Source organism: Pristiophorus japonicus, chromosome 13 (genome assembly GCF_044704955.1).
Source record: "Pristiophorus japonicus isolate sPriJap1 chromosome 13, sPriJap1.hap1, whole genome shotgun sequence".
In the NCBI taxonomy this organism is placed as follows: domain Eukaryota; kingdom Metazoa; phylum Chordata; class Chondrichthyes; family Pristiophoridae; genus Pristiophorus; species Pristiophorus japonicus.
The window spans coordinates 187,494,834-187,520,346 of NC_091989.1; the positions used below are offsets into that span (position 1 = coordinate 187,494,834).

Here is a 25,513-nt window from a genome sequence, read left to right on the forward strand (position 1 = left end):
TTAATTCCTAATACGAGTAAACAGGTATGTCACTGCGTTCTTCAGCTCCTCTCTGAATTTAGTCTGGGTCACGGCGTAAATACACGTGTTTGTGCAGCTGCTCAGGAGCTGGAGCATGCGGGCGGTTTGCTGTAAAATAAACACCGGGTCGTGGCGACCTTTATAATAATAGGCATTTTTGATTCTCAGAAATAGGAAATATACAACACTTGTCATCCACAGCAGCATAAAACTTCCAGAGATAGCAAAGAGTAAAACCATGGATTTCCTTCTGTTCTTCATCTCAGGATCGCTATCTTTCTCACCACTGCTCTGACCCCGGAGCTTCCTGCGAACTCTGCTCACCACTAAAATGTGTCGGACAGTCAGAATATTGAGCAGCAGAATCAAAATGAATGGAAGCAATGGGGTGAAAATACGATGGAGCCAAGCAAACAGTGCCCACCCAAAGGAGGAAAAATAACTTGGCTTTACGATGCAATCCCATGGTATGTTGTTGATTACATACCGAGGTCCAAATACAAAGTACAAGGGAATGCATTTTAACAAGCTCAGCACACACACAGTCACTATGATCACGGTTGCCATTTCCTTGGTGCAATATCTTGTTTTCAGCTTTTGGGAACAAACAGCCACAAATCGATCAAAGGTGAATGTGACTGTTAGCCAGACGGAACTGTCCGTGGCCGCGTTAAGGAGGACGATGATGATACAGCACATGGGAGTGATGTCCAGGAAAGAGCCTCGGAAATAAATATAACTAATCCGGTACAATATCACGTCAAAGATCACCACCAGTAGATCTGCCCCTGCCATCGCCACCAGGTAGCGGCTGATGCACTGGGAGAGGCCGCACTTTCCACGGGACAGGATCACCAATGCCACCAAGTTAACTGTAAAAAAACACAGTATGGAAATTGGTGATCAGGATCGGAGCAAAATCAACAATCTGAAGGGAATAGAAACATAGAAACATAGAAAATAGGTGCAGGAGTAGGCCATTCGGCCCTTCTAGCCTGCACCGCCATTCAATGAGTTCATGGCTGAACATTCAACTTCAGTACCCCATTCCTGCTTTCTCGCCATACCCCTTGATCCCCCTAGCGGTAAGGACCTCATCTAACTCCTTTTTGAATATATTTAGTGAATGTTCCAGGTTCCTGGGGTTCGCGTTCGGTGTTCTCACAGATACCTTCTCCCGTAAGTGGCCTGAGCATTGTATGTTCAGGAGTGTGTTCGTGCAAGCAAATATCTAACAACATAGGGTGAAACACCAGGACCCAATGTGAGCTGGATGTTGTATCTTCCACTAGTGTCTCTCAACAAGGGTTCTACAGACACATAAATAACAAAAGGAAAATCAGGATCGGGATAGGGCACTAAGGAATGCACAAGATAAACTCACAGGTAATGACAACACAATGGCAGAAATATTCAATAACTACTTTGCCTCAGTATTTACCAGGGAGATGAACAAGGTGGACATGACATTAGAAAATATCAAAAAATAACAACATTTAAGATTGAAAATTGGGAGATAATTGATCAAACTAGAAGAGGATAAAACCCTTGGCCTGGAAAGATATGTATCAGCACATATTAAAAGAGATTAAGGAAGAGATAGCAAGGCACTATTACATATATGATTTCATTTTAGAAAAAGGGAGAGGACTGGTGGATAACTAATGTGATTCCTATATTTAGAAAAGGAAGATAGAACAAGTCCAAGGAATTATGGATCAATAGATTAACGTCGGTGGTAGGAAAGATAATGGAATCTTTACTCAAAGATGTAAAAAGATGTAATAGAAACATTGGAAAAATAATCATGAGTAGTCAGCACGGATTGCAAAAGGGAAAGTCATGTGGGCAGTGGCAGGAAGTGACATTGGCCGGCTGGGAGTAGCTGGCAAATCTGGGGTTGGGAGGGTGTGAGGGGGTGAGGGGGTGAGAGGTGGGGTGAGGGGTGTGAGGGGTTGAGAGGGTGAGGGGGTGAGGGGGTTGAGAGGGTGAGGGGGGTGAGGGGGTGAGGGAGGTGAGGGGGGTGTGAGGTGGTGAGGGGTGTGAGGGGGGGTGTGAGGGGGGTGTGAGGGGTGTGAGGGGTGTGAGGGGGGTGAGGGGGTGAGAGGTGGTTGAGGGGGTGAGGGGGGGGGTGTGAGGTGGTGAGGGGGGTGTGAGGTGGTGGGGGGTGAGGGGGAAGGGGGGTGTGAGAGGTGAGGGGGTGAGAGGGGGTGAGAGGTGGGGTGAGGGGGGTGTGAGGGGGTGAGGGGGTGTGAGGGGGTGTAAGGGAGTGAGGGGGGTGTGAGGGGGTGAGGGCTGTGAGGGGATGAGTGGGGTGTGAGGGGGTGAGGAGGGGGTGATGGGGGTGTGAGGAGGTGAGGGGAGTGTGAGGGAGTGACGGGGGTGTGAGGGGGTGAGGGGGGTTGTGAGGTTGTGAGGGGGTGTGAGGGGTGTGAGGGGGGTGAGGGGGGATGAGGGGTTGAGGGTGTGTGAGGGGTGTGAGGGTGTGAGGGGTGTGTGAGGGTATGAGGGGTGTGAGGGGGGTGTGAGGGTATGAGGGGTGTGGGGGGGTGAGGGGATGAGGAGGGTGTGAGGGGGTGAGGGGGGTGAGGGGTGAGAGGTGGGGTGAGGGGGTGTGGGGGTGAGAGGTGGGGTGAAGGGTGTGAGGGGGTGAGGGGTGAGGGGATGAGGGGGTGGGGGGTGTGTGAGGGGGTGAGGGGGTGAGGTGGGTGAGGGGTGAGGGGGTGATGGGGTGAGGGTGATGGGGTGAGGGGTGAGGGGGGTGAGGAGGTGAGGGATGAGGGGCTGAGGGGGGGTGAGGGGGGGGTGAAGAGGTGAGGGGGTGAGGGGAGTGAGGGGGTGAGGGGAGTGAGGGGGGTGAAGGGGTGAGGGGGTGAGGGGTGAGGGGGTGATGGGGTGAGGGGGTGATGGGGTGAGGGGGTGAGGGGTGAGGGGAGTGAGGGGGTGAGGGGGGTGAAGGGGTGATGGGGTGAGGGGGTGAGGGGTGAGGGGGTGAGGGATGAGAGGGGGTGAAGGGGTGATGGGGTGAGGGGGTGAGGGGTGATGGGGTGAGGGGGTGAGGGGATGAGGGGGGGTGAAGGGGTGATGGGGTGAGGGGGTGAGGGATGAGGGGGTGAGGGGTTGAGGGGTGAAGGGGTGAGGGGGTGAGGGATGAGGGGGGTGAGGGGGTATGAGGGGTGTGAGGGGGGTGTGAGGGGATGAGGGGGGTGTGAGGGGATGAGGGGGGTGAGGGGTGAGAGGTGGGGTGAGGGCGTGTGGGGGTGAGAGGTGGGGTGAGGGGTGTGAGGGGTTGAGGGGGTGAGGGGGGTGTGAGGGGGTGAGGGGATGAGTGGGGTGTGAGGGGGTGAGGAGGTGGTGAGGGGGTGTGAGGGGTTGGGGGGTGTGTGAGGGGGTGAGGGGATGAGGGGTGTGTGAGGGGGTGAGGGGGGTGAGGGGTGAGAGGTGGGGTGAGGGGGTGTGGGGGTGAGAGGGGTTGTGAGGTTGAGGGTGTGAGGGGGGTGTGAGGGTGTGAGGGGGGTGTGAGGGTATGAGGGGTGTGAGGGGGTGGGGGGGGTGAAGGGGTGATGGGGTGAGGGGAGTGAGGGGGTGAGGGGTGAGGTGGGTGAGGGGTGAGGGGGTGAGGGGGGTGAGGGGGTGAGGGGGTGAGGGGGTGAGGGGATGAGGGGGTTGAAGGGGTGATGGGGTGAGAGGGTGAGGGATGAGGGGGTGAGGGGGTGAGGGATGAGGGGTTGAGGGGTGAGGGGGTGAGGGGGGATGAAAGGGTGAGGGGGTGAGGTGGTGAGGGGTGAGGGGGTGAGGGGGTGAGGGATGAGGGGGTGAGGGGTTGAGGGGTGAGGGGGTGAGGGGGCGATGAAGGGGTGAGGGGGTGAGTGGGTGAGGAGTGAGGGGGGTGAGGGGTGAGGGGGTGAGGGGTGAGGGGGGTGAGGGGGGTGAGGAGGTGAGGGGGGGTGAAGGTGTGAGGGGGTGAAGGGGTGAGGGGTGAGGGGGTGAGGGGGTGAAGGGGTGATGGGGTGAGAGGGTGAGGGGAGTGGTGAGGGTGTGGTGAGGGGGTGAGGGGGTGAGGAGGTGAGTGGTGAGGGGGGGTGAAGGGGTGAGGGGGGGTGAAGGGGTGAGTGGGTGAGGGGGGTGAGGGGTGAGGGGGGTGAGGGGGTGGGGGGTGTGTGAGGGGGTGAGGGGGTGAGGGGTGAGGTGGGTGAGGGGTGAGGGGGGGGTGAAGGAGTGAGGGGGTGAGGGGGTGAGGTGGACCTGTGAACAGACCTGGGGTTTTAACATGGGGCCGAGCTCCACATTTTCAATCACTCCTGCCCACCACATTCCCATGATACAAAGCTCGGTGGGAATGTAAGTTGTGAGGAGGATGCAAAGAGGCTTCAAGGGGATATAGACAGGCTAAGTGAGTGGGCAAGAACATGGCAAATGGAATATAATGTGGAGAAATCTGAAGTTATCCACTTCGGTAGGAAAAATAGAAAAGCAGAATATTTATTAAATGCTGCGAGATCGGGAAATGTTGGTGCTCAGAGGGACCTGGGTGTCCTTGTACACCAATCACTGAAAGTTAACATGCAGGTACAGCAAGCAATTAAGAAAGCAAATGGTATGTTGGCCTTTATTACAAAAGGATTGGAATGTAAGAGAAAAGACGTCTGACGTGGAGTCAGAGGAAATGTATTAGCATAGATCGACAATTGGCTGGCTAACAGAAAGCAGAGAGTCGGGATAAATGGGTCCTTTTCGGGTTGGAAATCGGTGGTTAGTGGTGTGCCACAGGGACCGGTGCTGGGATCACAACTGTTTACAATATACATAGATGACCTGGAAGAGGGGACAGAATGTAGTGCAACAAAATTTGCAGATGACACAAAAATTAGTGGGAAAGCGGGTTGTGTAGAGGACACAGAGAGGCTGCAAAGAGATTTAGATAGGTTAAGCAAATGGGCTAAGGTTTGGCAGATGGAATACAATGTCGGAAAATGTGAGGTAATCCACCTTGGGAAAAAAAACAGTAAAAGGGAATATTATTTGAATGGGGAGAAATTACAACATGCTGCGGTGCAGAGGGACCTGGGGGTCCTTGTGCATGAATCCCAAAAAGTTAGTTTGCAGGTGCAGCAGGTAATCAGGAAGGCGAATGGAATGTTGGCCTTAATTGCGAGAGGGATGGAGCACAAAAGCAGGGAGGTCCTTCTGCAACTGTATAGGGTATTGGTGAGGCCGCACCTGGAGTACTGCATGCAGTTTTGGTCACCTTACTTAAGGAAGGATATACTAGCTTTGGTGGGTGTACAGAGACGATTCACGAGGCTGATTCTGGAGATGAGGGGGTTACCTTATGATGATAGATTGAGTAGACTGGGTCGTTACTCGTTGGAGTTCAGAAGGATGAGGGGTGATCTTATAGAAACATTTAAAATAATGAAAGGGATAGACAAGATAAGAGGCAGAGAGATTGTTTCCACTGGTCGGGGAGACTAGAACTCGGGGGCATAGCCTCAAAATACGGGGGAGCCAATTTAAAACCGAGTTGAGAAGGAATTTCTTCTCCCAGAGGGTTGTGAATCTGTGGAATTCTCTGCCCAAGGAAGCAGTTGAGGCTAGCTCATTGAATGTATTCAAGTCACAGATAGATAGATTTTTAACCAATCAGGGAATTAAGGGTTATGGGGAGAGGGCGGGTAAGTGGAGCTGAGTCCACGGCCAGATCAGCCATGATCTTGTTGAATGGCGGAGCAGGCTCAAGGGGCTAGATGGCCTACTCCTGTTCCTAATTCTTATGTTCTTATATTCTTATGTTACTGCAATTATACAGGACCCTGGTGAGACCACACCTGGAGTATTGTGCACAGTTTCAGTCTCCTTACCGAAGGAAAGATATACTTGCCATTGAGTGAGTGTAACAAAGGTTCACCAGACTGATTCCTGGGATGGGGGCATTGTCCTTTGAGGAGAGATTAAGTAGACTAGGCCTATATTCTCTAGGGTTTAGAAGAATGAGAGATGATTTCATTGAAACATACAAAATTCTTACAGGGCATGGCAGGGTAGATGCAGGGAGGATGTTTCCCTTGGCTTATGAGTCTCGATCAGATATCACAGTCTCAGAATATGTGGTTGGCCATTTAGGACTGAGATGAGGAGAAATTTCTTCAGTCAGAGGATGGTGAATCTTTGTAATTCTCTACCCCAGAGAGCTGTGGATGCTCAGTTGTTGAGTATATTCAAGTCAAAGACCTATAGACTTTTGGATATTAAGGGAATTAAGGGATATGGGGAGTGCAGGAAAGTGGAGTTGAGGTAGAAGATCATATTGAATGGCGGACCAGGCTCGAGGGGCCGAATGGCCGACTCCTGCTCCTATTTCTTATCTTATGTTCTTATTCCGTATCAGTCCTGTCCTGCCACATTCCCAATCATTCCTGTTCCTCCCAGCTCCACATTCAGGTTAGGACATCATTTTGTTCTTACCTTTAGGGTAGTTTTAAGCACTGTTGATTTGGCTGCTTTGCTCGGTCACAATCCAATTATACAAAGAGACCTGAAACGGGCAAAGACCCTCAATTTACACAGAAACGGGCCAAATGCCTGCTTCAGGCAGGTACCCTGGATCCTAAACCAATATGGTGTGCTGTGTACACCTGGTGTGGGCCACACGCCATATTGGGCCTTTCATCACCTCTTTATGGCTCACAAAATGGGCACTGCACAAATTTCGAGACCACTTTCTTTTAAAACACAACGCCTAACTGGAACTCTGTAAAAAGATATAACAAAACAACGATGTGTGAACTCCACTGACTGCACCAACAATAACGTGTTTACTACCACGGTAGGGACAGAGGACACATTTAAAAAGCAAGAACAATTAACAGAAATAAACAAAATAAAATAAAACAATGGATATTTTACACTAAAAATAAAAATCAATCGAAATAACCAATGAAGCCTCTTGCAACAAATTATATTCCGCAACAGACTTAATTGAACCTAAAGTATTAGTGCATTGAGAAGTATGTAAATAAATAGATTTAAAACAAGAATTGAATTCATGGCAGGTAATAAACGGCTCAGGTGAAGCATGGAGATCACCTTTAGAAGTTAATATGCTGAGTGTAAGATGGCTATTTGGGGCTAAGAATTAAGTCATCGAGTTAGAATGTTAAACAAGGTTCTTATTTGTGCTTCAGTTCCAGCAGTCGACAAGTTGACACCCAGGCAAAAGGTTAATAATGGACAGAAAGACTGGAGAGAGTGGGAGAGAGTCAATAGGTGCCCTTCGCCTTCTCGGACCAGGCTCACTCGATATAGAAACATAGAAACATAGAAAATAGGTGCAGGAGTAGGCCACTTGGCCCTTCGAGCAGCAGAATGGGGTGCAGCATTCACACAATACTGCAGGAGCAATACTTAGCAAGAAAACACAACACAACACACACACACACACACACACACAGACACACACACACACACACACACACAAAAAGCAAACAGGATTAAGCATTTATAGGGCTGCTCAATAAGATCATGGCTGATCATTCACTCAGTACCCCTTTCCTGCTTTCTCTCCATACCTCCTGATCCCTTTAGCCGTAAGGGCCACATCTAACTCCCTTTTGAATATATCCATCAAACTGGACTCAACAACTTTGTGTGGTAGAGAATTCCACAGGTTCACAATTCTCTGAGTGAAGAAGTTTCTCCTCATCTCGGTCCTAAATGGCTTACCCCTTATCCTTAGACTATGACCCCTGGTTCTGGACTTCCCCAACATTGGGACCATTCTTCCTGCATCTAACCTGTCCAATCCCATCAGAATTTTATATATTTCTATGAGATCCCCTCTCATTCTTTTAAATTCCAGTGACTATAAGCCTAGTTACTTACTCACCCACAACGCTCGCAAGGAAAGCAGTTACCAACAGCCGGCGGATACAACTCATAACGGTGCTCTCGTCCCACGAGCAACTCTCGACTGCCAGCCGCCACTCGCACTAAGTCATTTTATCCTCGGCCTCGTCCGGCGTCACCACCTGAAAACTCGGGGCCACTCATTCACAAAAAGACCAGCAGCATTCTTCCCGCTCGAAGTACAACGCGGAGGGAAGGGAATGGAAAGGGCACTAAACTTTCTAAATCACATAAGGCAAAATTAAATCGTCGAATCAGTGCGCTTCGCCCACTTTGTGTGCTGTGTGTGTGTGCTTTTAAGGCTGATTGTTATTGTTCAAGTTCGACGACGGGGGTGGGAAAGCGGCCGCTCACGGAAACAGCCGATTGTTGCCGAAGCGGCGAAGGCGCCCGCCTCGGGCTCGTGCCGCTGGCCACTACCCCCCGCGCGAGAGGCTGGCAGTGCAACGGTCGTCGGCCACGTGACGTCGCGGCAGGTGCGCTCGAGGGCGACGATTGGCAGCCAGTGATACCTGGTCTGGGGGGGAAGGGAAGGGATGGCAAAATGGAGGCGTGACATTGAGATATTTTCCACTCAACCTCTCTCCTACCTACAAAGTATACAGTCAATTTAAGAAAGAAAGACCCACTTATATAGCCCCTTTCACTACCTCAGGACCTCTCAGAGCGCTTTGCAGCCAAGGAAATTTTACATCTGACGGGACTGGACAGGTTAGATGCAGGAAGAATGTTCCCGATGTTGGTGAAGTCCAGAACCAGGAGACACAGTCTTAGGATAAGGGGGAAGCCATTTAGGACCAAGATGAGGAGAAACTTCTTCACTCAGAGAGTTGTTAACCTGTGGAATTCCCTACCGCAGAGAGTTGTTGATGCCAGTTCATTGGATCTATTCAAGAGGGAGTTAGATATGGCCTTTAGGGCTAAAGGGATCAAGGGGTATGGAGAGAAAGCAGGAAAGTGGTACTGAGTTGAATGATCAGCCATGATCTTATTGAATGGTGGTGCAGGCTCAAAGGGCCGAATGGCCTACTCCTGCACCTATTTTCTATGTTTCTAGTTGATCCAATCTTTCTTCATATGTCAGTACTGCCATCCCGGGAATCAGTCTGGTGAACCTTCGCTGCACTCCCTCAATAGCAAGAATGTCCTTCCTCAGATTAGGAGACCAAAACTGCACACAATACTCAAGGCGTGGTCTCACCAAGGCCCTATACAACTGCAGCAAGACCTCCCTGCTCCTATATTGATATCCTCTCGCTATGAAAGCCAACATGCCATTTGCTTTCTTAACCGCCTGCTGTACCTGCATGCCAACTTTCAATGACTGATGTACCATGACACCCAGGTCTCGTTGCACCTCCCCTTTTACTAATCTGTCAACATTCAGATAATAATCTGCCTTCCTGTTTTTGCCACCAAAGTTGATAACCTCACACTTATCCATATTATTCTGCGTCTGCCATGCATTTGCCCACTCACCGAACCTGTCCAAGTCACCCTGCAGCCTCCTAGCATCCTCCTCACAGCTCACACTGCCACCCAGCTTAGTATCATCTGCAAACTTGGAGATATTACATTCAATTCCTTCATCTAAATCATTAATATATATGGTAAATAGCTGGGGTCCCAGCGGTACCCCACTAGTCACTGCCTGCCATTCTGAAAAGGACCCGTTTATTCCCACTCTTTGCTTCCTGTCTGATAACCAGTTCTCTATCCACATAAATACATTACCCCCAATATCATGTGCTTTGATTTTGCACACTAATCTCTCGTGTGGGACTTTGTCAAAAGCCTTTTGAAAGTCCAAATACACCACATCCACTGGTTCTCCCTTATCCACTCTATGAATAACATCCTCAAAACATTCTAGATGATTTGTCAAGCATGATTTTCCTTTCATAAATCCATGCTGACTTGGACCGATCCTGTCACTGCTTTCCAAATGCGCTGCTATTACATCTTTAATAATTGATTCCAGCATTTTCCCCACTACCAATGTCAGGCTAACTGGTCTATAATTACCCGTTTTCTCTCTCCCTCCTTTTTTAAAAAGTGGGCTTACATTCGCTACCCTCCAATCCCTAGGAATTGATCCAGAGTCCATGGAATGTTGGAAAATGATCACCAATGCATCCACTATTTCTAGGGCCAATTTCTTAAGTCCTCTGGGATGCACCAGGCTTGCATATATCTTTGTGTACAGTATCTCTGCCATTGATAAAGTGTGACATCCACACTGACCCCTGGGAGTTCCTGGCCAAAGACCGCCCTAAGTGCAGGAAGTGCATCTGGGAGGGCGCTGAGCTCCTCGAGTCTCGTCGCCGAGAGCATGCAGAAATCAAGCGCAGGCAGTGGAAGGAGCATGCAACAAACCAGACTACCCACCCACCCTTTCCTTCAACCACTGTGACAGAGGCTGTGGTTCCCGTATTGGACTTTACAGCCACCTAAGTACTCATGCTGAGAGTGGAAGCAAGTCTTCCTCAATTCCAAGGGACTGCCTATGATGATCATCATCTCTGCCATTAGTTAAATATGCTAGTCATTGCGTGCAAGCATGAGATTGGTAATGCACTTGCACACAGGGATTGCTGCCATCAGTTGGATTTGAAGGGTTAAGAATTGGCCGAGGTTGGGTTGTCTCCTCTGGTGCCCCAGTTGGTTGCAGCACCACCTGGTTCAGGTTTAAGTTGGAGGTCAGAAGGCCCAATGATGGCTTCAGTATTTCTCTGATGCAGTCGGGTAGCAGTCAGGAAAAGAACACATTTTTTAAAAATGCAACAGTTAAGTTTATTTTACGGCAAATGGAATAAATAATAAAAAAATGTTTCAGGAACCTGGTTGTATCAAACCGACTCTACAGCCAATTCTCTGTAGTGTTCATTTGTTATGCAATGCAGGGAATAAACACCTTTCATAAAAGAGAGGGTAATGCAGACTTTGCAATGAGGGAGAAGGAGTGTAAAATATTAGGCAAGCTAAACATAGTGAGAGAGGAAATATTAATGGGCTTAGCAGCTTTGAAAGTGGATAAATCCCCAGGCCGGGATGGAATGTATTCCAGGCTGTTGAGAAACAAAAGAGGAAATAGCAGAGGCTCTGACCATCATTTTACAGTCCTCTCTGGCTGCAGGTGTGGTTCCAGAGGACTGGAGGACAGCTAATGTTGTACCTTTGTTTAAAAAGGGAGAAAAGGATAGACTGAGTAATTACAGGCCAGTCAGCCTAACTTCAGTAGTGGGAAAATTATTGGAAAAATCCTGAGGGACAGGATAAATCTTCATTTGGAAAGACATGGATTAATCAAGGACAGTCAGCACAGATTTGTTAAGGGAAGGTCGTGTCTGACGAACTTGATTAAATTTTTCGAGGAGGTAACCAGGAGGGTCGATGAGGGCAGTGTGTACGATGTAGTGTATATGGATTCTGCCAAAGGTTTTGATAAGGTCCCACATGGCAGACTGGTCACAAAAGTAAAAGCCCATGGGATCCAGGGCAAAGTGGCAAGTTGGATCCAAAATTGGCTCGGAGGCAGGAAGCAAATGGTAATGGTTGATGGGTGTTTCTGTGACTGGAAGGATGTTTCCAGTGGGGTTCCGCAGGCTTCAGTACTGGGTCCCTTGCTTTTTGTGGTATATATCAATGACTTGGACTTGAATGTTGTAGGTATGACTAAAAAGTTTTCAGTTGATACTAAAATAGGCCGTGTGGTTGATAATGAAGAAGAAAGCTACGGATTGCAGGAAGATATCAATGTACTGGTCAGGTGGGCAGAACAGTGGCAAATGGAACTCAGTCTGGATAAGTTTGAGGGAATGCATTTGGGGAGAGCTAACAAGGCAAGGGGATACACATTAAATGGTATGAAACTGAAAAGTGTAGAGAAACAAAGGCACCTTGGAGTGCAGGTTCACAGATCCCTGAAGGTAGCAGGCCACGTTGATAAGATGTTTAGGAAGTCATATGGAACACTTGCCTTTATTAATCAAGGTATGGAATACAAGAACAAGGAGGTGATGCTTGAACTGTATAAAACACTGGTTAGCCTGCAGCTGGAGTACTGTGTGCAGTTCTGGTCACATTACAGGATTGCACTGGAAAGGATGCAGAGGAGATTTACAAGAATGTTGCCTGGACTGGAGAATTTTGGCTATGAGAAAAGATTGAAGATGCTGGGTCTGTTTTCTTTGGTAAAGAGGAGGCTGAGGGGAGACCTGATTGAGGTGCAAAATAATTATGTGGGGCCTGGATAGAGTGGATAGGAAGGTGCTGTTTCCCTTGACAGATGGGTCAACAACAAGGGGACATAGATTTAAAGTAATTGGGGGGAAGTTTAGAGATATAAGGGGAAATTTCTTCACCCAGAGAGTAGTGTGCGCCTGGAACTCACTGCCTGAAAGGGTGGTAGAGGCAGAAACCCTCACCACATTTAAAAAATACTTGGCTATGGACCTAGAGCTGGAAAGTGGGATTAGGCTGGATAGCTCCTGGTCGGATGGCGCGGACACGTTGGGCCAAATGGCTTCCTTCCTTCCTTCTGCAATGCACAAATATTAGCTCTCAGTGCAGTTCAAACACCATGAGTGAATTAAGCCAACACATCCATGCAGTCCTGAGGGAATCCTGCATTGCCCCAAATAGCGCCTTTCAGATGACATGTTGAACCAAGATCCTCCTTTTCACACTTACATAGGCATAGAAGATTGCAGTGCATTGTTTGAATAAGAGCAGGACATTCCCCTGGTGTCCTGGACAAACTTTCTCCTTCATTATCTCCATTCACTGGGAGACTTCTGTCCAAATTATATTTCTCTATGGATAGCGGAAGCATTGACAGTCATTTTCCAACATTCCATAGACTCTGGATCAGTTCCTATGGAATGGAGGGTAGCCAATGTAGCCCCACTTTTTAAAAAAGGAGGGAGAGAGATAACAGGGAATTATAGACCGGTCAGCCTGACATCAGTAGTGGGTAAAATGATGGAGTCAATTATTAAGAATGTCATAGCAGTGCATTTGGAAAGAGGTGACATGATAGGTCCAAGTCAGCATGGATTTGTGAAAGGGAAATCATGCTTGACAAATCTTCTGGAATTTTTTGAGGATGTTTCCAGTACAGTGGACAAGGGAGACCAGAAGGCTTTCGACAAGGTCCCACACAAGAGATTAATGTGCAAAGTTAAAGCACATGGGATTGGGGGTAGTGTGCTGACGTGGATTGAGAACTGGTTGGCAGACAGGAAGCAAAGAGTAGGAGTAAATGGGTACTTTTCAGAATGGCAGGCAGTGACTAGTGGGGTACCGCAAGGTTCTGTGCTGGTGCCCTAGCTGTTTACATTGTACATTAATGAGTTAGACGAGGGGATTAAATGTAGTATCTCTAATTTGCGGATGACACTAAGTTGGGTGGCAGTGTGAGCTGCAAGGAGGATGCTATGAGACTGCAGAGTGACTTGGATAGGTTAGGTGAGTGGGCAAATGCATGGCAGATGAAGTATAATGTGGATAAATGTGAGGTTATCCACTTTGGTGGTAAAAACAGAGAGACAGACTATTATCTGAATGGTGACAGATTAGGAAAAGGGAAGGTGTAACAAGACCTGTGTGTCATGGTAGATCAGTCATTGAAGGTTGGCATGCAGGTACAGCAGGCGGTTAAGAAAGCAAATGGCATGTTGGCCTTCATAGCGAGGGGATTTGAGTACAGGGCCAGGGAAGTGTTACTACCTTTGTACAGGGCCTTGGTGAGGCCACACCTGGAGTATTGTGTACAGTTTTGGTCTCCTAACTTGAGGAAGGACATTCTTGCTATTGAGGGAGTGCAGCGAAGGTTCACCAGACTGATACCCGGGATGGTGGGACTGACATATCAAGAAAAATTGGATCAACTGGGCTTGTATTCACTGGAGTTCAGAAGAATGAGAGTGGATCTCATAGAAACGTTTAAAATTATGCCTGGTTTAGACAGGTTAGATGCAGGAAGAATGTTCCCATTGTTGGGGAAGTCCAGAACCAGGGGTCACAGTCTTAGGATAAGGGGTAAGCCAGTTAGGACTGAGATGAGGAAAAACTTCTTCACCTAGAAAGTGGTGAACCTGTGGAATTCTCTACCACAGAAAGTTGTTGAGGCCAATTCACTAAATATATTCAAAAAGGAGTTAGATGTAGTCCTTACTACTCGGGGGATCAAGGTGTATGGCGAGAAAGCAGGAATGGGGTACTGAAGTTGCATGTTAGCCATGAACTCATTGAATGACGGTGCAGGCTCGAAGGGCCGAATGGCCTACTCCTGCACCTATTTTCTATGTTTCTATGTTTCTATGTTACACAGTCCCTGCACTGCAGAAGGAATCTATTGCTTTTAAAAGACATTTGGAGGGTGTGTACAACATAAATACAAATTATTTATTTCTTGTTTGCATCTTCCAGGCAGCCTTTATAATTGCAATATTAATAACTTAAATAGCCATGGATTCCTTCAGACTGTGTAATACTCAGTGTAATAAACAGCCCAGAGTTAGCTACTGCGGCCAGTCTATTAAAACTAGTTAACTTGGGGTTAAAACACACAGATACATAAAAATATAACATCAAATATATTTCAGAGTGAGTTCGAATTATTGGCTAAGGTAACAATGTATAAAATTAGAAAGCCAGCCCAAGTCGGAATAACAAAGACTCAGAAACTTTCAGAAATCCCAAACATCCATTCAGTGTCCTATTGATTAATTGGTCTAAACCCACCGTCTCACCAATCCTTGAATCCTTTCCCTTGTTACAACATCCAATTGTCTCTGCAACACATGAACATTGGCCCCAGATTTGCTCGGTTAAATGCGTACGCCATTATTAGTGTGGAAAAACCCCAGCAATTTGAGGTGAGATACTCAGTGAGTTGCGAATCGAATCATCACAAATTGCTGGACACTTTGTGTCGGTGTGGATGAGCATCGCAAAAATCAGAGCACGCCCTTTAACCTTCCCCCATCGTGCAATGAGTGTCAAGAAATTGCTGCATTTGTGCTGATAAAACAAATTAAACTTGCTGCAAAAAGTTAGGGCTGGTACTTAATGACACAAGGACCTTTCTAATGATGAGATTTATGTTTCTGCAATGCCACTCAACCACTCCGGTCCAGAAAGGGAACATCTGAAACTCTGGAGTCTCATTCCTGCAGGCAGTAAATTGTTCCGAGAGGTTTTTAACATTTATACTTTAAATTTTTATGTTTTTTTCTTATTTTTCATTTTGGTTTATTTTTTCTCTCTTAACCAGTCTTTGTTTCTCTTCTATTTCTCCTTCTGTACCAGATTTGACTAATGTGCCCACTTTAATTCACCCTTCTTCTCTGTCAATCCTGTTTCTTTCTTAATCCTTGAATAAGAACTTAAGAAACAGGAGCAGGAGTAGGCCATATGGTCACTCGAGCCTGCTCCGCCATTCAATACGATCATGGCTGATCTAATCTTGGCCTCAACTCCACTTTCCTGCCTGTTCCCCATAATCCTTGACTCCCCTATAGTTTAAGAATCTGTCTGGCTCAGCCTTGAATATATTCAATGACCCAGCCTCCACAGCTCTCTGGCGTAGAAAATTCCAAAGATTCACCACCCTCTGAGAGAAGAAATTCCTCCTCATCTCTGTCTTAAATGGGTGACCCCTTATTCTAAAACTATGCCCCCTAGTTCTAGATTCCCCCATGAGGGGAAACATCCTCTCTGCATCTACCCTGTCAAGCCCCCTCAGAATGTTTCAATAAGATCACCTCATAAGACAATCCCCTTCATCCAAGGAATCAACCTAGTGAACCTTCTCTGAGCAGCCTCCAATGCAAGTATATCCCTTCACAAATAAGGAGACAAAACTGTACGTAGTACTCCAGGTGTGGTCCCACCAACGCCCTGTACAGTTGTAGCAGGACTTCCTTATTTTTATATTCCATCCCCCTTGCAAGAAAGGCCAATATTCCATTTGCTTTCCTAATTACTTGCTGTTATCTGCATGCTAACCTTTTGTGTTTCTGGTACGAGGACACCCAGATCCCTCAGTATCACAGCATTCTGTAGTCTCTCCCCATTTAAATAATAGTTAGCTTTTTTATTCTTACTATAAAGTGGATAACCTCACATTTTCCCACATTATACTCCATCTGCCAAGTTTTTGCCAACTCCCTTAGCCTGTCTATATCCCTTTGCAGACTCTGTGTCCTCCTCACAACTTGCTTTCCCATCCATCTCTCTATTGTCAGCAAACTTGGTGACATTACACTCGGTCCTTTTATCGAAGGCATTCATATCGATTGTAAATAGTTGAGGCCCCAGCAATGACCCCTGAAAACAACAACAACTTGTATTTATATAGCGCCTTTAACGTAGTGTTATAAGACAAAACAGATACATTTGACACCGAGCCACATAAGAAGATATTGCGGCAGACTTGGTCAAGGGGTAGGTTTTAAGAAGTGTCTTAAAGGAGGAAAGAGAGACGGAGAGGTTTAGGCAGGGAATTTCAGAGCTTAGGGCCCAAGCAGCTGAAGGCACGGCCACTGATGTTTGAGCAGCTATAATCAGGAATGCTCAAGTGGGCAGAATTTGAAGAGCGCAGATATCTTGGTGTGGGGTGGGTGGGGGGGGGTTTGTAGCGCTGAAGGAGATTACAGAGATAGGGAGGGGTGAGGCCATGGAGGGATTTGAACATAAAGATGAGAATTTTGAAATCGAGGTGTTGCTTAATCGGGAGCCAATGTAGGTCAGCGAGCACAGGGGTGATGGGTGAGTGGGACTTGGTATGAGTTAGGACACGGGGTCATCGAGCATAGGGAGTGATGGGTGAGTGGAACTGGGTGTGTGTTAGAACACAGGGCACAGCGGGTGATGGGTGAGCGAGACTGGGTATGAGTTAGGACACGGGGCAGCGAGCACAGGGGGGTGATGGGTGAGCGGGACTGGGTGTGAGTTAGGACACGGGGCAGCGAGCACAGGGTGATGGGTAAGTGGGATTTGATGAGTTAGGACACGGAGGCAGCGAGCACAGGGGGTGATGGGTGAGCAGGACTCGGTGCGAGTTAGGACACGGGGTCAACGAGCACAGAGGGTGATGGGTGAGTGGGACTTGGTGCGAGTTAGGACACAGGGTCAGCGAGCACAGGGGGTGATGGGAGAGCGGGACTTGGTGCGAGTTAGGACACGGGGTCAGCGAGCACAGGGTGATGGGTGAGTGGGACTTGGTATGAGTTAGGACACGGGGTCAGCGAGGACAGGGGGTGATGGGTGAGTGGGACTGGGTGCGAGTTAGGACATGGACTTCCGAGTTTTGGATCACCTCTAGCTTACGTAGGGTAGAATGTAGGAGGCCAGCCAGGAGTGCATTGGAATAGTCAAGTCTAGAGGTAACAAAGGCATGGATCAGGGTTTCAGCAGCGGATGAGCTGAGGCAAGGACGGAGTCGGGCGACGTTACGAAGATGGAAATAGGCAGTCTTAGTTATGCTGCGGTTATGTGATCGAAAGCTAATTTCAGAGTGAAATATGACACCAAGGTTGTGAATAATGTGGTTCAATCTCAGACAGAGTTGGGGAGAGGGATGGAGTCAGTGGCCAGGGAACGGAGTTTGTGGCGGGGACCGAAAACAATGACTTCGGTCTTCCCAATATTCAATTGGAGAAAATTTCTGCTCATCCAGAACCGGATGTCGGACAAGCAGTGTGACAATTCGGAGACCGTGGAGGGGCTGAGAGAAGTGGGGGTGAGGTAGTAGGTGTCATCAGCGTACATGTGGAAACTGGCGCTGTGTTTCCCGATGATATCACCAAGGGGCAACATGTAGATGAGAAATAGGAGGGGCCAAGGATAGATCCTTGGGGGACACCAGAGGTAACGATGCGGGGGGTGGGAAGAGAAGCCGTTGTAGGTGATTCTCGGGCTACGATTAGATAGCTAAGAATGGAACCAGGCGAGTGCAGTCCCACCCAGCTGGACCATGGTGGAGAGGTGTTGGAGAAGGTTAGAATGGTCAACCGTGTCAAAGGCTGCAGACAGGTCCAGGAGGGACGAGGAGGGATAGTTTACCTTTGTCACAGTCACAAAGGATGTCAGTTGTGACTTTGATGAGAGCCGTTTCGGTGCTGTGGCCGGGGCGGAAACCGGATTAGAGGGATTCAAACATGGAATTGCGGGAAAGATGGGCACAGATTTGGGAGATGACAACACGTTCAAGGACTTGAGAGAAAAGGGAGGTTGGAGATGGGGTGATAGTTTGCAAGGACAGAGGAGTCGAGGGTTGTTTTTTTGAGGAGAGGGTGATGACGGCAGATTTGAGGGAGAAGGGACAGTACCCAAAGAGAGAGAACAATTAACAATGTCGGCTAACATGGGAGCCAGAAAAGGAAGTTGGGTGGTTAGCAGTTTGGTGGGAATAGGGTCAAGGGGGCAAGAAGTGGGTCTCATGGACAGGATGAGCTCGGAGAGATCATGAAAGGGAGATCGGAGAGAAACTGGAGAAAGATGCGCGGTCAGGGCTAGGGCAGGGGGGAATCTTTCGAGGAAGTTTGGCCTGGTGGGCTAGGGGAATGAAAGGAAGATGCAGAGGTGGCCGAACGGATGGTCTCAATTTTAGAGACAATAAAGTCCGTGAGCTCCACACACTTATTGTTGGAGGTGAGGGTGGAGAATGGGACCTCCGAGAGGTTTAAAAAGATTATCAGTGGGAAATAGAAGCCGGGGTTTACCTTTACATTCCAGAGTGATTCATTCTTACACATTTATCCCGACTCTCTGTTTTGTGTTAGTTATCCATGCGAATATATTACCCCCAACACCATGACTCTTACCTTGTGTAGTAACCTTTCATGTGGCACCTTGTCGAATGCCTTTTGGAAATCCAAATAAACTACATCTACTGGTTCCCCTTTATCCACCCTGCTCGTTTCATCCTCAAAGGAGTCTAATAAATTTGTCAAACACGATTTCCCTTTCATGAAACCATGTTGACTCTGCTTAATTGTATTATCATAGGAATTTACAGCCCCGAAGGAGGCCATTTTGGCCCATCATGTCCGCACTGGCTGACAAAAAGCTATTCGGCCTAATCCCACTTTCCAGCTCTTGGTCCGTAGCCTTGAAGGTTACGGCACTTCAAATGCATATCCAAGTACTATTAAAAATTGTTGAGGGTTTCTGCCTCTACCACCCTGTCAGGCAGTGAGTTCCATACTTCCATCATCCTTTGGGTGAAAAAAATTCCCCTCTAAACCACCTGTCAATGACTTTAAATCTATTCTAAAATAAATACAGAAAAATGCTGGAAATCTCAGCGGGTCAGGCAGCATCTATGGAGAGAGAAACAGAGTTAATGGTTCAGATCAATGACCCTGCGTCGGAACTGGATAAAGTTACAGATGTAACAGGATTTTAAGCAAATGTTGTGGCAGGGAAAGGGGGGAGGGAGGAGGAAGAACACAGGGGGAGGTCTGTGATAGGGTGGAAGGCAGAAGCGATTAAGAGATAAAAGGGATGATTGGTGCAAGCTAAGAAACAAAAGATGAGTTGAGAAAGGCTGAAAAAGGAGATGGCAGAATCATCAACAGCTGCCGTGGGGGGCGGGGAAATAGGGGCAGAGATCACGGCCTGAAACCATTGAACACAATGCCAAGTCCAGAAGGCAGCAAAGTGCCCAAATAAAAGATGAGGTGCCGCTCGTCGAGCCCACGTTGAGCCTCGCCGGAACCGTGAAAGAGGCCGAGGAAGGAGAGATCAGAATGGGAGTGGATCAGAGAATTAAAGTTCCAATGAAGCTCAATGTAAGCTCAGGGAACAGCACCCCATCCCCCATCCAGGCACTCCACAGCTCTCTGGACTCAACATAGAGCTCAACAAAACCAACTTTACTTTAAATCTATTCCCTTTGGTTGCTGAGCCCTCTGCTGAGGGAAATAGGTTCTTTCTATCCACTCTATCTCGGCCCCTCATAATTTTATACACTTCAAAAAGGTCTCACGTCAGCCTCCTCTGTTCCAAAGAAAACAGACCCAGCCTATCCCTATCCAATCTAATGGAACAAAGGGAACTTGGAGTGCAGGTCCACAGATCCCTGACGGTAGCAGGCCAGGTAGATAAGGTGGTTAAGAAGGCATATGGAATACTTGCCTTTATTAGTCAAGGCTTAGAATACAAGAACAGGGAGGTTATACTTGAACTGTATAAAACACTGGTTAGGCCACAGCTGGAGTACTGCGCGCAGTTCTGGTCACCACATTACAGGAAAGATGTGATTGCATTGGAGAGAGTGCAGAGGAGATTTACCAGGATGTTGCCGGGAATGGAGAATTTTGGCCATGAGGAATGATTGGATAGGCTGGGTTTGTTTTATTTGGAAAAGAGGAGACTGAGGGGAGACCTGATTGAGGTGTATAAAATTATGAGCGGCCTGGATAGAGTGAAAAAGGAGAACCTATTTCCCTTGGCAGAGGGGTCAACATTCTGGGGGCATTGATTTAAAGTAGTTGGGAGAGGTTTAGAGGGGGTTTGAGGGGAAATTCCTTCACCCAGAGGGTGGTGGGGTCTGGAACTCACTTCCTGAAAGGGTGGTAGAGGCAGAAACCCTCACCATATTTAAAAGATATTTCGATGTGCACCTGAAGTGCCGTAACCTACAGGGCTACGGACCCAGAGCTGGAAAGTGGGATTAGGCTGGAGAGCTCTTTGTCGGCCGGAGCGGACACGATGGGCCGAATGGCCTCCTTCCCTGCTGTAAATCTCTATCATTCTGTGGCAGGTTTAGTTCGTATCTACTGCACACAGACAGCAACTTCACGCCATCCGATGGCGAGCCAGAAGTGAGATACTATTTTTACAAAGCTAATGGCAGGCGGCACAACTTGGGCAGCAACTTTTGGATATCTGCTTTTAACCCCACAATGGCCCCTTGCCTGAAGTTGTACCATTTATAGATAAATAACCACCACCACAATTAGCATCACCGGTATTGTGGCAGCAAAACTTGGCCCAATTGGAGAGTGGGTCTCGCAGCCTGTGATTCAACATTTGACATTTATTGGCCACAGGAGTTTTGTTGTGTAGAATCAGATGCTATCAGACCCATTTTCGCCGGGCAGTGACCACTTTAGTTAACTACAATCCTGGCTAAAAATGAAAGCATCTGTAGTCTCCGAATCTCCGAGAGTGTGCTCCACAACAGCAGAGCAAAGTATTTTCGCCACCATTGTGCGCCGGTTTTGTGGTCCAAACGTTTGTTGGGTGAAATATTCACTTTGCAACTTTGGCCAATGTTTGGAGGCCGTGCCTAACATGTGCTAGTTTAACATTTGTTGGCGGACCCGGAGCCATTTAGTGGATTAACCGATTTTGACCATGCACGGTTTGTTCCAGCGTGGACACACTGCCCAAAAGCCCCCAAAAAAACAGACATTAACTGAATACACAATAAAATACCTTCTGTTCCCACAGGGAGCTGTTTTTGGAGCAACGGAAGAAGATTTCTGGCCCGAAAGGACTGCTCCCCACCGGCTGGACCCACTGCAGTCCCGGGATCAAATCCCGGGCCCAATGACCTCCGCTCCCAGCTACTGAAGTTCGGGAGCCGGAGGGCCATTCGGGCCGGGATTGCAGCGGGTCCCGCCGCTGGGGAGCCGGACTTTGTGGTGCTTTCTGCAGTGGTGGTGGAGGGCTTCAGTGTCTCTGGTTTCCCTGGTGGGCGTAGTATATAGGCCCCCAAATAATAACTTCACGGTGGGGCAGACAATAATCAGGGGAATAATAGCGGCATGTGAAAAAGGAACGGCAGTAATCATGGGGGATTTTAACCGACATATCGATTGGTCAAATCAAATCGCACGGGGTAGCCTTGAGGAGGAATTCATAGAATGCATACGGGATTGTTTCTTAGAACAGTATGTTACAGAACCTACAAGGGAGCAAGCTATCTTAGATCTGGTCCTGTGTAATGAGACAGGAATAATAAACGATCTCCTAGTAAAAGATTCTCTCGGAATGAGTGATCACAGTATGGTTGAATTTGTAATACAGATTGAGGGTGAGGAAGTAGTGTCTCAAACGAGCGTACTATGCTTAAACAAAGGGGACTACAGTGGGACGAGGACAGAGTTGGCTAAAGTAGACTGGGAACAAAGACTAAATGGTGGCACAATTGAGGAACAGTGGAGGACTTTTAAGGAGCTCTTTCATAGTGCTCAACAAAAATATATTCCAGTGAAAAAGAAGGGCGGTAAGAGAAGGGATAACCAGCCGTGGATAACCAAGGAAATAAAGGAGAGTACCAAATTAAAAACCAATGCGTATAAGGTGACCAAGGTTAGTGGGAAACTAGAAGATTGGGAAAATTTTAAAGGACAGCAAAGAATGACTAAGAAAGCAATAAAGAAAGGAAAGATAGATTATGAAAGTAAACTTGCGCAAAACAAAAAAAACAGATAGTAAAAGCTTTTACCGATATATAAAACGGAAAAGAGTGACTAAAGTAAATGTTGGCCCCTTAGAAGATGAGAAGGGGGATTTAATAATGGGAAATGTGGAAATGGTTGAGACCTTAAACAATTACTTTGCTTCGGTCTTCACAGTGGAAGACACAAAAACCATGCCAAAAATTGCTGGTCACGGGAATGTGGGAAGGGAGGACCTGGAGACAATCACTATCACTAGGGGGGTAGTGCTCGACAGGCTAATGGGACTCAAGGTAGACAAGTCCCCTGGTCCGGATGAAATGCATCCCAGGGTATTAAAGACATGGCAGAAGTTATAGCAGATGCATTCGTTATAATCTACCAAAATTCTCTGGACTCTGGGGAGGTATCAGCGGATTGGAAAGCAGCTAATGTAACGCCTCTGTTTAAAAAAGGGGCAGACAAAAGGCAGGTAACTATAGGCCGGTTAGTTTAACATCTGTAGTGGGGAAAATGCTTGAAGCTATCATTAAGGAAGAAATAGCGGGACATCGAGATCGGAATAGTGCAATCAAGCAGACGCAACATGGATTCATTAAGGGGAAATCATGTTTAACTAATTTACTGGAATTCTTTGAGGATATAACGAGCATGGTGGATAGAGGTGTACCGATGGATGTGGTGTATTTTGATTTCTAAAAGGCATTCGATAAGGTGCCACACAAAAGGTTACTGCAGAAGATAAATGTTCGCGGAGTCAGAGGAAATGTATTAGCATGGATCGAGAATTGGCTGGCTAACAGAAAGCAGAGAGTCGGGATAAATGGGTCCTTTTCGGGTTGGAAATCGATGGTTCATGGTGTGCCACAGGGATCGGTGCTGGGACCACAACTGTTTACAATATACATAGGTGACCTGGAAGAGGGGACAGAGTGTAGTGTAACAAAATTTGCAGATGACACAAAGATTAGTGGGAAAGCGGGTTGTGTAGAGGACACAGAGAGGCTGCAAAGAGATTGAGATAGGTTAAGCGAATGGGCTAAGGTTTGGCAGATGAAATACAATGTCGGAAATTGTGAGGTCATCCACCTTGGAAAAAAAAACAGTAAAAGGGAATATTATTTGAATGGAGAGAAATTACAACATGCTGCAGTGCAGAGGGACCTGGGGGTCCTTGTGCATGAATCCCAAAAAGTTAGTTTGCAGGTGCAGCAGGTAATCAGGAAGGTGAATGGAATGTTGGCCTTCATTGCGAGAGGGATGGAGTATAAAAGCAGGGAGGTCCTGCTGCAACTGTACAGGGTATTGGTGAGGCCACACCTGGAGTACTGTGTGCAGTTTTGGTCACCTTACTTAAGGAAGGATATACTAGCTTTGGAGGGGGACAGAGATGATTCACTAAGCTGATTCTGGAGATGAGGGGGTTACCTTATGATGATAGATTGAGTAGACTGGGTCTTTACTCATTGAAGTTCAGAAGGATGAGGGGTGATCTTATAGAAACATTTAAAATAATGAAAGGGATAGACAAGATAGAGGCAGAGAGGTTGTTTCCACTGGTCGGGGAGACTAGAACTAGGGGGCACAGCCTCAAAATATAGGGGAGCCAATTTAAAACCGAGTTGAGAAGGAATTTCTTCTCCCAGAGGGTTGTGAATCTGTGGAATTCTCTGCCCAAGGAAGCAGTTGAGGCTAGCTCATTGAATGTATTCAAGTCACAAATAGATAGATTTTTAACCAATAAGGGAATTAAGGGTTACGGGGAGTGGGCGGGTAAGTGGAGCTGAGTCCACGGCCAGATCAGCCATGATCTTGTTGAATGGCGGAGCAGGCTCGAGGGGCTAGATGGCCTACTCCTGTTCCTAATTCTTATGTTCTTATGTTCTGGTTACCCTGGAAACTTCAGTCTCTCTGGTTACCCTGGAAACTTCACCTTTTCGCAAGGCCTAAACTTTTTAGCGCAGACTTGAAGCTGCGCCGCACCAGACTAACTTCGAACAGGGTTGCGCCAAATTCAAAGATTTTTTTCGCAAAATTCCCGATTTTTTTCCAGGCGCAAATGTACAGAAAAAAATCCGACGTTAACTTGCACAGCGCCAAAAATTCAGCAAGTGGAAAATAGGGGCCTAGTAGTGTCCCTTTAAAACAAAAGCAACCGTAAGGGGTGGGCCAGCTGTGAAAGGTCCCGAGGCTCCACTCTGTCAAATGAAACCTGGACAGTAAAGCGCAACCTTTGTCGGTCCATGGGGCACTGTGAAGTGAGTCCATCACCCAGGGACACACAGGTATTACTGAAGGTCCAGGGGCTCAGAGCTGGGGCTGCTCACCGACTGCATGTTGCACTCGGGATCATCACACAGGCAGCACAGCACACACGCTAACAGTTCCAGTGACTTACCGGGAACACCAAGGGCTGCAAGAATCGGATAATAAATCAGCTCCAATTGGTGAATCACTTCTTGTCGGTGCATTTCCTGCGAGCTGATGTTGTCACTGACAGTCTGCGACACACTGAGAGGAACCCTTATTTGTACCGATGGGAACTTCCAGTGGGACCAGCTCCACCACCACTGGGATTAGTTCCAGTGATCTGCATCAACGCACCGAGCCACCCTTGTTATTAGTATTGATGGATGCACAGCCCAGACACAGCAAGCCTCCTCTTACAACAGGGTCCAAGTGTGAATAAATTACAGATTCTATATTACATAAAATTCTCCATTCACTCATTTAATTTCACATTAAACTCCGAGCCACGATTATGCTGATTGAAAATTTAGCGATAGGTTACAATTACATTGCTTACAAATTTGTTCTAATTTGATTGTTGATGAAATAAGTAACTTGTAGGTGTTGTTTGTAAGGGGAGCAGCTGGGGTGTGGCTCACCCAGGACATTTCCTCAGCTCACCTCAGGGTTCAATGGGCTGAATGTTGGCAGCAGCTGAAGCTCAAAGGGTCAAACGACCTCTCGCTGTGCTGTCAGGTTTCTGGCACTTCCTGTCATTTATACAGGATCAATAACATGGGCTTGGTACAGCAAGGCTGGATCTGCAGCCACCAATCCCTCCCTCGCTGGACGCGCTGCAATCCCGGGGTGGGTGCTTTGATGCCCAGGATGCAGATAGATTAGGAACAGCAGGTAATGGGGTTAATTTTCACTTTTTG

General features: G+C 47.6%; 1 protein-coding gene across 1 annotated transcript; it reads right to left on the minus strand.

Moving 5' to 3' along the window:
• LOC139278227 (probable G-protein coupled receptor 139) lies at window positions 1-24,817 on the minus strand. Its single transcript, XM_070896870.1, has 2 exons — window positions 24,745-24,817; window positions 1-893 (listed from the first exon to the last, which is right to left on the minus strand). The coding sequence occupies exons 1-2, from the start codon at window positions 24,815-24,817 to the stop codon at window positions 1-3; spliced, it is 966 nt and encodes a 321-aa protein (XP_070752971.1).
• Window positions 24,818-25,513: the final 696 nt, after the last annotated feature.

What these genes read in the sequence shown, in the direction of transcription:
- LOC139278227 (XM_070896870.1), bottom strand. Translation starts at nt 24,817, where the DNA reads ATGCACCGACAAGAAGTGATTCACCAATTGGAGCTGATTTATTATCCG. An exon ending in TGCAGCCCTTGGTGTTCCCG is followed by an intron (nt 894 to 24,744) that starts GTAAGTCACTGG and finishes GTTTTTTTACAG; the next exon opens with TTAACTTGGTGGCATTGGTG.